This window comes from Podarcis pityusensis, assembly GCF_964106645.2.
Source record: "Podarcis pityusensis genome assembly, chromosome: 8".
NCBI classification, from domain to species: Eukaryota; Metazoa; Chordata; class Lepidosauria; order Squamata; family Lacertidae; genus Podarcis; species Podarcis pityusensis.
The window spans coordinates 82,294,019-82,308,042 of NC_138033.1; the positions used below are offsets into that span (position 1 = coordinate 82,294,019).

The window sequence follows — 14,024 nt, forward strand, 5'->3', positions numbered from 1 at the left end:
CCTGCGTGTCGGAGTCGGGAGGATTCACACGTTACGCGTGTCACGGACGGAAACGGCGTCCGCGGGTGACACGCGCGCGGCCTGCTTTCTCCACGGGACGGATGAGGGCACAGCCGCCCTCGTGGCTCGTTCGCACGCGCGAAAAATAACAACCAAACCCTGTAGACTGCGGGCTTCAATGCACGTGTGAAGCAGCTTGTGTTGCGGGCAGGGCAGGAGCTCGGGCTAGGTCATTGCTTGCTAAAGTTGCCAACGTGACTACACTCCCAGGTGAAGCCGCCCCAGGCCCCGCACATTCTTCCCCGAGACAAATTTCTTCAGGTTTTCGTTTTCTCTGCAGCCTAAAGCCGCTGCAAAAGCAAATCCTGTCCAAAAAAAATGCTTTGTGGGCATGTGCCACTCCTGTGCCAAGCATGGGAGCCTGGAGCCTTCCAGACACTGCTGCACTCCAACTGCTCTCAGCCCCCTCTGACTGGCCCAAGGTCAACCAAATGAGCTCCATGGCTTTAACGGAGTTTCCTGGAATGCAGGGGGTTGGACTAGATGACCCCTGGGGGTCCCTTCCAACTCTACAATTCTATGATTCTATGGCCAAATGGGTTTTGAACCCTGGTGTCTCCCAGGTTCTAGTCCAGGACTCTACGCCACACTGAAATATTGCTCAATGTATTTATACACTGTCAAGGTAGAAAGAGAGTAGGTCTGGGGAACCTTCTATGTTGTTTAGGCTTGCTATACATTCGGATTTTCCCAGACATTACGTACTGGGATTTCAAAGGCGGAAGTGATGTCTGGGGGGAATTTCTGGAAGGAGGCGGTTTGGATCTTCGGCAAGTAAACCGAAAAATCACATTTTTCTGGTGTGTTTTTTTGGGGGGGGCAGGAGCTCAAGAATGTTGGGGTTTGTCTAAGCTCAACAATTTTGGGGTCTTCCTAAAAAAATGCTCCTGGTTTTTACTTTTTGAAATATGGCAACACTCAGTTGGGACTCCAGATCCCATCAGCCCAGACCCAACGCCAGAAGAGGTGCTACATAATACTTGTCCCACCCTTTTAAAGGTAAAGGTAAAGGGACCCCTGACCATTAGGTCCAGTCATGACCAACTCTGGGGTTGCGGCGCTCATCTCGCTTCATTGGCCGAGGGAGCCGGCGTACAGATTCCGGGTCATGTAGCCAGCATGACTAAGCCGCTTCTGGCGAACCAGAGCAGCACACGGAAACGCTGTTTACCTTCCCGCCAGAGGGTACCTATTTGGTATCTACTTGCACTTTGACGTGCTTTCGAACTGCTAGGTGGGCAGGAGCTGGGACCGAGCAACAGGAGCTCACCCCGTCGCGGGGATTCAAACCGCCAACCTTCTGATCGGCAAGTCCTAGGCTCTGTGGCTTAACCCACAGCACCACCCGCGTCCCTAATCCCACCCTTTTATGTTATCCATGTTTCAGTGTGGCAACACCTACACTTTGGAACTCTCTGCCTATTGACCTTGTGTTCATCATCCGAGGCCCTTTTTCATGTGCCTTTTCGACATGAGGTCTGGAGGACGGCAACAACCAGCTTCTGCCTATAAGCACCCCATAAGCACCTCATTTGCACCCGTTCCCACCCAAGTACGTCTTTCGTTTAGCGAGTTTCAGCTTTGGTTCCATTTCGTCTGAAATTTCGTTTCATTCCCATGCTTAGCAGCCAAGGAGAATACAGGCAAGCAGTACGAAAAGGCAAGGCCAGCCCCTCCCAGCTGTAAGAATCCTGGTGCAAAACTTAGGTTTCGTAACTGCATTCTGGAAAAGAAAACGGCAGAGTCAGTGTGTTCATTCTGCTTTTAATGCAACCGTTCCCTGGGACACTTGCAGAATCCCTATTTCTCCTGTGATTTCAATCTTCCCCACAATTCCCTCAGTGAATTACAGTACGTATATAATCAAAGTGCATATCCTCACCCCCTGCCAAGGCACGGAAAACTCTGAAAGGCAGCTGGTTAGAGGCTCCTCTGCTAGAATCCATGAAGGGATGCCTCTATACTTTCTCCACCATACTACTAAATATCCTGCGGTGGATCCGAGGCAGCGCTTTCCCATACACGAGTGAGCCGATATTCTTCATAAGGGTAGCTTTCCAATATCCATTGCCCATCACATCGCCCACCATATGAAGAAAGTTCATCGCTTTTGTGGATCTCTGAGTGCACCCATGTAGATTCTTCAGCAGAGATCCCGAGAGGTCACAACTAGGAATCTGCGTTGCCTTCTCAGCCCACGCTGAGTCCTTCGCTAGCTGCTGGCTGGCCCCTGTGATTCTTTGTGGGTTCTGTAATCAGCTCAATAATTATTGCAGTGGCCCAAGGAAGCCAGCACAGACACCGGATTTCCAATAAACAAGCCACATCCATATAGCCTCCCCAGCACCACACCTTGCCAGTCCCCAGAGCTGCAGACCGAGTGCCCTTTTCCCAACTCTGGCTTGCTGGGGGTTTGTGTGGCCGCCTGGACGGGGCTCCGTTAGCGCTTGAGCTCCATTTTAGCGATGGCTGCCCGGTGGACTTCGTCGGGTCCATCGGCGAGGCGGAGAGCCCGTGCCCAGGCGAAGAACTGCGCCAGTGGTTGGTCGTTGCTAAGTCCAGCTGCCCCAAAAGCCTGTAAGCCAGGCGAGGGGAAGGAGAAAGAAGCAAGGGAACAGAGAGGAAACACAGTGTTATTATTTATTTATTTATTTATTTATTTATTTATTTATTTATTTATTTAATGTGCAGGATGCACTGTATTGCAAGTATCTGCATAATGCATTAGATTTCAAAGAGGCTTGGCCAAGTAACAAGGAATGAAGGAGTAGATTCACTGAACCCCTTTTTTTACTGAGAACAACCTGCTGGTCGTTTCCTGAGTGGGTGAGGCTCATTTGACCACGAGAAACTGAGCCTTTAGTGTCATTGGCCCAATCCTGTGGAACTCTCTGCCACTGGAGATTCAGTGGGTGCCTTCTATGCAAACTTTTAAACGCCTGCACTTTTCTAGTCCGCCAGGCCTATGCAGGCAATCAAGAAGACATCCTTTCACAATGGTTTACTGATGCTTGGGTTTTTTTACTTTGTTTTTAACTTTTTAACATTGAAAAAAAAATGCTTCTGTGGTATGATTTTATTGGTGTAAACTACTTTGATATATTTTTAATGAAACAGTGGTATCCAAATATTTTTTTAAAAAATAATTAAATAATCCAGACAGAAATGGCAATGGAGGTAGCAGCCTAGCCAGAACCTCCCGCTCTCAATTCAACTTTTAATTAGGTTTTAGCCATTTTCTGACCCTCTGTTTATATTTTTAGTTGTCATTTTGTTTTCTTTGCTTTTAGCCTACTGGTTTATTTTATTGTTTTATTACCTATTGTTTTATGGGTGCTTATTTATTGCATTTCCATCCCAACCTTTCCTCCAAGTTGCTCAAGGTGGGGTACACAATTCTCCCTCTCCACATTCTCCCCCTCCACATTTGATCCCAACAACCCTGGGTGGTAGCTTAGGCTGACAGTGAGCCCAAGGTGAGCTTCACGACTGAAGGCCGATTCTTGAACCTTGGTCTCCCAGCTCCTAGTCTGATACTCTAACCACTACACCACGCTGCCTCTCACCAGAGTTGGAGCCTTGCAACATCTGGAGGATGCCTGTTAGCTAGGCCTGGCTCAATACAGTGTAAATTATATTGCCTTTGAATTGTGATGAGACCCTTGTACCCATCAATATACTGTTTGAGTTCAACTCCCATCAGCCCCAGACAATGGTCAAGGCATCCGAAAACGCCTGGACTCCCACAGCTTCCCTGCCCCTCCTCTAGCATGAGAAACACTCGCCTGGATCGCTCGGTCGACAACACGCAGAGCCATCCTTGGGGCCACCACCTTGATCATGGCGATCTCAAGAGCCGCTTCCTAGGAGGTGAGACAAAATGTTGGTCAGCTCTTCCTCAGGACTCCCCCCACATACATAACCTGCCTTCATTCCCACCGAAGCCCTTTGATGCCACCTCTTGTAAACTGACCAGAAGCAGAGAACAGGATGGGGAGAGCCTCTACTCCTACCTTCACAGGGCCCAATCCGGCCACTGGACAGAGCCATGAACACAGTGCCAAAGGGAGAAATGAGTGGCAGGTGAAGGGGCGAAAAAGCCAGCCCAGAACTTTCTCAAATTCAGCAACGGTGTAGATCAAGGGAGAGGAACGTGGGGCCTTCTAGATGTTGCTGGACTTCAATTCCCATCATCCCTGACCATTGGCCGTGCTGGCCAGGGCTGATGGGAGCTGGAGTTCCACAACATCTGGAGGGCCACAGGTTCCCCATTCCTTGATTTTCCCTTCAGGCCTCAAGCCACTCCAGCTCCACATCTCTGACCACTTCAGTCTGAGGTCTGCATCGTTCCTCAGTGCTACAGTTCTGATTCACAGAACCATAGAACTGTAGAGTTGGAAGGGACGCAAGGGTCATCTAGTCCAACCCCCTGAAATGCGGGGATCATTTGCCCTCTTGTGCACCTGTGGCAAGGGAAGGGCCACAAAGCCTAGCACTAGAACTTGTGGCCATCCAATGAAGTTGAATGTTGGAAGGTTCAGGAGAGATGAAGTCCTCCTTCACAACAGTGCATAGCTGAACTGTGGAACTCACTGCCACCAACTCGGAGGGCTTTAAACTATGGAACTCACCCCCATCATTCAGCCTGGACACTGAGGTCCAGCTCCGAGGGCCTTCTGGTGGTTCCCTCACTTCAAGAAGTGAGTTTACAGGGAACCAGGCAGAGGGCCTTCTCGGTGGTGGCACCCAGCCTGTGGAATACCCTCCTATCAGATGTCATGGAAATAAACAACTACCTGACTTTTAGAAGACACCTGAAAGCAACCCTGTTTAGGGAAGTTTTTAACATTTGATGTTTTATTGCATTTTTAATATTCTGTTGGGAGCTGGGGAAACTCAACCAGATGGGCAAGGTACAAATAAAAATTTGTTGTTGTTGTTGTTGTTATTGACAAATCCATGGATAAGGCCATCAATGGCTACTTGCCACAACTGGCCTGATCTAGAAGGCTCTTCCTGCATTCACATCCCCGCTGTGAGCTGGTGGTGGGAATGACAGGGTTGAAAACTTTCCTTTCCCTTTGTGATCATGGTATCTCCCCTGCCAAGTAAGTATGTTCCCTTTAACATTTGTTAAAAAACCCGAGGCATTATTGTTGGGGATTGTAGGGAAAGACCTGCCAAAAAAGTTGAAAAAAATCTTCATGTATGCGACAACGGCCGCGAGAGTTCTGGTAGCACAAGGATGGAAGACTGAAGAAACCCCAACTAAAGAATCATGGCAAGAAAAATTGATGGACTCTGCAGAGCTGGCAAAACTGACATATAAGCTACGGGACAAGGATAACTGTGACTTTAAGGATGAATGGGAACCCTTTACAAAGTATCTGAAGACGCAACAAAGCGAACTGGACTCCTTGGCAGGTTTTGAATAAACATTCACAAACTTTTTATTGATAATAATCAGCTAAATAGTTTGAGGATCTATACAATTGTGTAACATGCAGAAAACAGCATTTATAGAGAAATCAAAGACTGGAACTGAGGGAAGTCGGCGGGTGGGGTGGGTGGGTTTTAAGGGGGGGAGGAAAAATGGGGGGGCGGAAACAAGGATGATATGTTTTTGGATAATATGTCTTGTTATAATTTTGAATAAAAAGAAAAAAGAAAACTTCTCTTTCCCCACAGCCACAGTTCTCCCTGGTTCGCAGACCCCTGAAAGTCTTTGAGTACGTACCTTATTCCCAACAGTGTCCATCAAGTGCGCTGCCTTGAGGACCAGGAGACGGGCTTGCTCAATCTCAACACGGGACTCGGCGATTTCTGCCCTGATGGTGCCCTGCTCTGCCAAGGGCTTCCCAAAGGCCACGCGAGATGCCACCTGCCAAGGAAGGTACACTTGGCTGAGGGTTTCACTCTGGCCTAGCCAAAGACTGTTTGGCCGCTGTAGCAACATCAGTTGGTTCACAGGACTTCAGGCAGACTACTGACCAGGGCCAGTTCTAGGGGGTACCCTTACTCCCAATTTAAAGACAGCTTCACTGAAGAAAACCATCCATGAAGACGGTTCGGATTAAAAATAGATAAATGATTCTATATTTATTGTGAGCTGCCAGGAGGGTTATCACAAAAAAAGAGAAATATTTAGAAGGTTTAAATGTGGTACAGCCAAATCTGATCCAAAAAGTAACTTAAAATTCAAGGTACACTAGAGGACAAACCAAAAAACAAAAAAGGTTTGCTTTCAGCTGCACGGCAACTATTTTATTTCATATATTAGTAGTGATATCAATGTTCAAATGACTCCTATTTGGAATTCTTTCAGCTTTAAGAGAACACCATAAGACCTCAAGCGCAATACCTTGGTCCCAAATAAATGGTCCCCTTTAAAAAATGTTATTATCCCCCTCCACCTGCCCAATGCTAATAATGGTAATCAGGCTTATTTTCCAGGGAGTATGAATGAGACAATCCAAATTTGTACTGTGTGCGTATGTTTAATTTCGTTTTCAGTCAGTTCCATTGCTTTTTCCTTTTTTAATTCGTGCATGTTATTGAAGTGTATTGTCCTTGTTTTAATATATTTTTTTTTAAAGGTTTTGAAGGCTAGCAGGTTACTTCCAGGCACATTTCAGAGGTGCTCGTGGTGACTTATGAAGCTTTATGTGACAAGGAACCAAAAGTCCCTGTTTTAGCATACAGGGCTGTCTGGGTTTGAAAACTCTCCAGAGAGGCCCTTGGTGGAAACCTGAGACAGGGCCTCCTTGGTGGCTGCTCCTCCCAGATGCTAGAACTCCTTGTGAAAGGAGACCCACTTAGCCCCTTTTGGACGCACAGTATATTCTCTGCCAGTGACCCTGTGACAGATAAGGCCCTAGACAGGGCTAGGATAGACCACTGCCTGAAACCTTGAAGAGCTGCCACTGGTCACTGTAGACAAGACTGAGCTGAAAGGACCAGAGATCTGACATGGCAAGGCAGCCTCCTATGACCTTCTGCAGGCAAAGAGGGTTTTATTCAGACAGGTCTTCACCCTGATAAGCTGACTTGTCATGGCCGCAGTAAATAAGCTGCAACGCAAAAAAAGGTAAAGGACCCCTGACAATTAAGTCCAGTTGCGAACAACTCTGGAGTTGCGGCGCTCATCTCACTTTACTGGCCGACGTTTGTCTGCAGTTTTTCCAGGTCATGTGGCCAGCATGACTAAGCCGCTACTGGCGAACCAGAGCAGCGCACGGAAACAGCGTTTACCTTCCCGCCGGAGCGGTACCTATTTATCTACTTGCACTTTGACATGCTTTCGAACTGCTAGGTTGGCAGGAGCAGGGACCGAGCAACGGGAGCTCACCCCGTAGCGGGGATTCGAACCGCCGACCTTCTGATCGGCAAGCCCTAGGCTCTGTGGTTTAACCCACAGCACCACCTGCGTCCCTGCATGGGCAGGGTAGAAATAACAAATTGAACTGAATTGAAAGGCATGGATAAGATAATCAGGGGGAGTGTTTTCAAAAGTGCACCAAGTAACTGCTATCTAGAATCAATCTGGATTGAAAACAGCATGCGGATGGCTACGAGATGCTCTGGATTGAAAGTTCATTTTAGCGCTCCAAACGGGGTCAGTGTGTATCCAAACAGGAGCACACCCCGTCGCAGGGATTTGAACCGCCGACCTTCCGATCTGCAAACCCAGAGGCTCAGTGGTTTACACCACAGCGCCACTCGCGTCCCTATGCACGTGCTGCAATGCAAAGGTCTCCCCAAACCGCCTAGTGCTTGGGGAAGATGGAGGGAGGGAGTCAGCCCAGAATGAGATTGTGCTGGATAAAGGAGCCCAGTGACAGGCGGACATGACCCAAAGTGCTGAGGAGAGCTGCTCCATGAGAACCCTCAAGCCCACGCACCATGCTGTGTCGCTTACCCTCTCCTTCATGAGGTCCAGCGCCCTTTCCGCAAAGCCGATCAGCCTCATGCAGTGGTGTATCCGTCCTGGGCCCAGCCTCCCCTGGGCTATCTCAAAGCCTCGGCCAGGGCCCAGCAAGAGATTCTCTTGGGGGACACGGACGTTGTCAAAGGCTATCTCTCCATGGCCAGCTGGAAAGAGAAGAAAGTGGGAATTTCCTGGCAGAGGGAACCCCCTGCCACTCCCTGGCTGCTGTTACACAACACCCCCATCACAACTTGGGGGGTAACTCTGCCTAAGTAACTTGGGTTAATATTGAAGCCTTATTAACACTAACTCCTAAGGGCAGACGCGGATCACAAATGTTCGAGCTCTGATTCCTCCCTTGCAGGGGGATGACCCTTTGGTTCCCTCCCAACTCTACAATTTCTATGAGTCTCTGATCACTGAAATTAGCAAGAGCGCAACACTTGATCTGTGGAGGTTCTTCCCCAGGTACCGCCAGAAGCAGTTGAGAGCGGTGGACTCGTAATCTGGTGAACCGGGTTCGCTTCCCCGCTCCTCCACATGCAGCTGCTGGGTGACCTTGGGCTAGTCACACTTCTTTGAGGTCTCTCAGCCCCACTCACCTCACAGAGTGTTTGTTGTGGGGGAGGAAGGGAAAGGAGAATGTTAGCCGCTTTGAGACTCCTTCGGGTAGTGATAAAGCAGGATATCAAATCCAAACTACTACTACTACTACTACAACAACAACAACTGGGAACAGGGCCTTTGCAGTGGTGGTGCCCTATCTGCAGAAGACCCTAAAGGCAAGAGAGGCCCAGGGCATGCCAGCCCTCCTTCCCTGGAAGCCCTTCAGGGAAAACCCTGAATAAAAATGCTTTGCCTGACCTGGAGCGTCGTCCAGGCCGTAAACACTGAGTGGCCTCAGGATGGTGATTCCAGGCGTGTCCATAGGAACCAGCAACATGGACTGTTGCTTGTGCCTTTGGGCAGTGGGGTCTGTCTTGCCCATAAAGATGCAGAGCTGGCAACGAGGGTCCAAGGAACCTGCCGGGAAGAGAGGTTTGGATGATAGGTGACTGTGTTGGAAATCGGTACTACCCTCCATGCTGGCTGGCTGTTTGCTAACCACGCTCCCCCAAATGCCCTTCCTTCTGGTTTTAACCTTTAAAGCCCTATACGGCTTAGGACCCTCATACCTACGGGACCGCCTCTCCTACGGTCTTCAAATAAAAACATCTTGAAGGTCCCAGGCCACAGAGAGGTTAGGCTGGCCTCAACAAGAGCCAGGGCTTTTTCGGCTGCGGCTCCAATCTGGTGGAACGCTCTGTCACAAGAGACTAGGGCCCTGCGGGACTTGACATCTTTCCGCAGGGCCTGCAAGACAGAGCTGTTCCACCAGGCCTTTGGTCAGGGCGCAGCCTGACTCCCTCCTTTGGCAATCTTCACAGAACTTTAGCTTAATGGTTGCCATTAATTTGATTTTAATTAATTTTTACAATGAAATGTTTTTAGAACATTGCACTATTTTATTGTTGTTAGCCGCCCTGAGCCCGGCTTCGGCTGGGGAGGGCGGGATATAAATAAAATTTATTATTATTATTATTCTCGACTTGCACCGATGCGTTGGAAACAGAAGAAGCCGCCACCCCAGGCAGCTTCCACTCCTCGTCTCTGCCTTGGAGCTGATTTCACCCAGTCACAGCTCTGGTCATCTGGAAAACGCCCACAAGGCAATTCTTTGAAGAGCAGAGCACAGTTCCCAAGCTCACAGCACCCTTCGAGTTGCTTTGCTCCATACTTCCTGTTGTGCTTCCAGGCAGTGTCTTACGGGCAAGCAATGAAATCTGGAACAAGGAAATTTCCCAGAAGCCCTCTAGGAAGACGCCCACCATTGCTCTCTGGAAACCACAAGAAAACCTTAAATTGCAGGGCAAGGAAAAGGCTGAGCCCTTTTGGGAGCTGGCCTGCTCCTTCCCCACTCCACACCTCAGCATCCCAGCTGCAGAACGATGAACCCTGATACCAGAAACTGGGGAGACGGTGCAATGTACCTGATATCCACCATTTGCGCCCATTCAGGACATAGGTGTCCTTTTCCTTGACAATGGAAGATTCAATGTTGGTGGCATCGGAGGAAGCAACCTAAGAAAAAAAGATGCTTTGTTTTAGAGGGAATATAGAAGCAAGGCTCATTTATTCATCTGCTGTTTTTGTGTTCCACTGCTTCCTCAAACTGAAGCTAACAACATGGCTTGAATAAAACAGCTCAGACCCCAGGACCTTACCCAAGACTTTCTGTTTCAGCTGCCGTCTTAAGGAAGTCGTGCTGTGCCTATTTATGAAGATGATGATTTTACCTGGGGTTTTTTTTTAACACTTTGATTGCTGTGGCTGCCTCGATTTATATCAGTGTGTCACCATTCCTTTCTCTTATTATTTATTGTTTGTTTGCTTAGTATACGGCATGATGTAAATACTCTACTACAGGGGTCAGCAAACTTCTTTAGCAGGGGGCCGGTCCACTGTCCCTCAGACCTTGTGGGAGCTGGACTATATTTTGAAGGGAGGGGGGAATGAACGCATTCCTCTGCCCCACAAATAACCCAGAGATGCATTTTAAATAAAAGGACACATTCTACTCATGTAAAAACACGCTGATTCATGGACTGGATTTAGAAGGCAATTGGGCCAGATCCGGCCCCCGGGCCTTAATTTCCTACCCATGCTTTACAGTGGTACCTCGGGTTAAGTACTTAATTCGTTCCGGAGGCCCATTCTTAACCTGAAACTGTTCTTAACCTGAAGCACCACTTTAGCTAATGGGGCCTCCTGCTGCCGCCGCGCCGCCGGAGCACGATTTCTGTTCTCATCCTGAAGCAAAGTTCTTAACCCGAGGTACTATTTCTGGGTTAGCGGAGTCTGTAACCTGAAGTGTATGTAACCCGAAGTGCCACTGTACTACCAAAATAAAGATTTTAATTAGTAAGAATAATTAAGAATCCCAATACTTCCTTCCCTAGCGTTCAAGAACCAAGAGGAAGGGCAGCCCTGACCTGTGGCTCCGTCATAGCAAAGCAAGACCGGATCTTTCCATCCAGCAAAGGCTGCAGCCAGCGCTCCTTCTGTGCTTCTGTCCCATAGCGCAGGAGCACCTCCATATTGCCTGTGTCTGGGGCAGAGCAGTTGAATACCTGGAGAAGAGAGACAGGAGGTCAAACAGCATGTTGCCATCATTCAGCCATGAGATGGAAGATGAACACAGGCCCATCTCTCATAGCAAAGCCAATTTATAAAGCCAACCCAACTAATTTGTCCAACGCAGCTCCCTGGGGTGGTCAGACGTAGTAATGCAACCTGCTGGAAACCACTGGAGGCGAGGGAGCTGTAGTGTTCAGATCCTGCTTTCCCACAGACATCTGAGTGGCCACAGTGATGCTGTAATGTTTCTGCATCCAACAACAGGCACCAAGAACGAGGAGAGGTTTTCTAAAAGAAGCTTTATTCAGAAAAGCCTCTTGCACGCTCTGCTAGAACTGAAATTCAAAGCCTAAGGAAGGGCCTAGACCGCAGGCATGGCCAAACTCGGCCCTCCAGAGGTTTTGAGACTACAACTCCCATCATTCCTAGCTAACAGGACCAGTGGTCAGGGATGATGGGAACTGTAGTCTCAAAACATCTGGAGGGCCAAGTTTGGCCATGCCTGGTAGGGGGTGTGAGTCCAGGGCAAGTCTTCAAATTACCAAATCCTTAACATTAAGGGAGTGTCAACAGATTATAAGCTCTGTCATTGCAAGTGTTGGGCACTGGCCTGATCCAGCAGGGGTGGGGAATCTTGGGCCAGGGGCAAAGGTAGCCCTCTGAGGCTCTCTGTCTGGCTATCAGGGCTGCTTCAGCAGCTGTTCAGCACGGAGACTCAGAGACGAGCAGTAAAGCTAATTCTTTATTCAATGAAACAGAATACAGAATACTATGGGCAAGACTGGCTCCCAGTCAAGCAGTTGCAAGAGCTGACAATCTGTGCCACCTATTTCCCCCTACGTCTCCTCCCTGGCCGGCTGTTTTCCCAGCTGTCTTAAACTGCGTCAGGGAGTGGGGGCCTCTGAGCTCTTTGCTCTGCTACTTGCAAAGCCCTATGTGCCCTTGAAGACAAGGGAGGAGGGGAGCTGAATACAGTAGGACCGGCAGGCTCCTATGAAGCTGCTGGAGCTTCTGTCCCCTCCTCCTCCTCAGCTGCCTGTCCTCCGTCTGCAGTGCTTTCTGCCTTTGGTTCCTCTCTCTCACTCCAGCCTGTTGCTTGTTCAGCATCGAGCCATTCTGTCCCCTCCCCTTCATCCTCTGGCCTGTTTTCCATGCCCCACCACCACTCCCCTGGCTCTGAGCCTTCCTCCTCTGAAGCTTCCCTAGGGGTTTCTCTGGCTGGAGCCTCGCACCGCTCTCCTTCAGGGCTGGAATATGTCCTTGGATAGTGATAAGGACTAACATGTGCCTGGATGAAGGGTGGAAGACCCCCATCGTTCAGCCCAGACACTGAGGTCCAGCGCTGAGGGCCTTCTGGCAGTTCCCTCTGTTGGCTATTTGCAGTTTAGTTGCACTGCAGAAAGCTTGCTGGGGAGACCACGCATTACAAGGAACTCAAAAATAACTTTAACAAGGTATTCATAACAAAAACAAAAACTCCTTTTACATTAAATATATCAACAAGCATGACCCAACCACCAACCCATCCCCCAGGGTACTGAGAGAGCAAGGTGCTGCTCTTTATATACTATACCTAATTGCTGACACAGCTTAATTAACACAACTTAGCAGCACCTGCTATACTGTTTCACAGCTGTAAAACTGGGTCTCGTTATTTGCTCTGGCCCTTAAAGACAGACACATCTTGTGGAACAATAATGAACCTTCACATTTAAAGAGACCATTCAACACCCACACTGCAAGAAGCAAAGCTACACGGAACCAGGCAGAGGGCCTTCTCAGTGGTGGCACCCGCCCTCTGGAATGCCCTCCCATCAGATGTCAAAGAGATAAACAACTACCTGACATTTAGAAGACATCTGAAGGCAGCCCTGTTCAGGGAAGTTTTTAACGTGTGACATTTTAATGTATTTTTAATCTTTGTTGGAGGCCGCCCAGAGTGGCTGGGGAAACCCAGCCAGATGGACGGGGTACAAATAAATGTATTATTATTATTTATTTATTTATTATTATTATTATTATTATTATTAATGTAAGTTAAATGTGTGCTCATACAAAAATATCCAAAGTGAGCGGCTTGATTGCTCTCCCCACTCTTCCCTCAGGCCCCAACCATGACTGGCATGTGGCCCCTGGTAAGTTCTCCAGGAAGGAAGGTGGCCCTTGGGCTGAAAAGGGCTCCCTGCCTCCCGGCCAACCTCACTGAGTTAGGCAGGTACCTCAGGCGCATGAAGCGAAGTCCCCATCAGCTCGCACAAGTGGCTGTACTCCACGTTGGTGAGGCCTGCTCCGTACTTCATGTCTGGGTCACTCTCCAGCGGCACGAACAGGTTCCAGAGTCCCTCAGACTTGGCCTTCTCCTGAAGGAGGAGAGAACAGATGCAGAGATTGAGACAGAGGCCTGAGGGCTAGGTCCTCCTTCACCTGCCTCCAGGGAACATCAGTGGATCCAAGAAGCAAGCTCGGACTGGGCTGGGCAAACTGGATTTGTGGTGTTTATTTGCTTTTCAAAGGAGGACTACCAAAAACAGAAACCCTGAAGAATTTGCACTTGGGAATGATGCAGGGGGAAACCCCTCTCTCAGAATCAGATCAAGGCTTTTGGGGACACAGAAGGGTGTATAACGAGCCTGCACGTATTCTTCTTTTTAAAAATCAGGTTCCTAGTCGTTATTATGACTACGGAGAGAAATCCAAAATCATTTGGCTTGTGATTGATGAAACATATTTCAGCAGAAGCTGGGGGAGCAGGAAGAAGTGGGAAATGATATCTCCAGTGCAGTGGGGCAGTGGAAAAAAATGGGGCGGGGGCCAAAGGGCAAAGTATATTTCTAGGTGAGCGAGTTGTGTCCCACATGTA

At 48.8% G+C, this 14,024-nt stretch overlaps 1 protein-coding gene and 1 long non-coding RNA gene across 4 annotated transcripts in view; one reads left to right on the plus strand and one right to left on the minus strand.

Moving 5' to 3' along the window:
* The window catches only part of LOC308483580, a 97,415-nt gene that overhangs the window by 25,348 nt on the left and 58,043 nt on the right, over nt 1-14,024 (plus strand). The gene's annotated exons all lie outside the window — the stretch shown is intronic.
* Nucleotides 1,808-14,024, minus strand: part of ACAD10 (acyl-CoA dehydrogenase family member 10) — a 35,709-nt gene continuing 23,492 nt past the window's right edge. For all 3 annotated transcript variants that reach the window (XM_081017326.1, XM_081017328.1, XM_081017327.1), the window contains exons 14-21: nt 13,384-13,524; nt 11,020-11,157; nt 10,018-10,108; nt 8,852-9,010; nt 7,979-8,151; nt 5,798-5,941; nt 3,846-3,923; nt 1,808-2,635 (exon numbers count right to left, since the gene is read on the minus strand). In XM_081017326.1, coding sequence (XP_080873452.1) covers nt 2,501-2,635; nt 3,846-3,923; nt 5,798-5,941; nt 7,979-8,151; nt 8,852-9,010; nt 10,018-10,108; nt 11,020-11,157; nt 13,384-13,524 — 1,059 coding nt within the window. In that variant the 3' untranslated portion in view covers nt 1,808-2,500. The remainder of the gene's footprint in view (nt 2,636-3,845; nt 3,924-5,797; nt 5,942-7,978; nt 8,152-8,851; nt 9,011-10,017; nt 10,109-11,019; nt 11,158-13,383; nt 13,525-14,024) is intronic.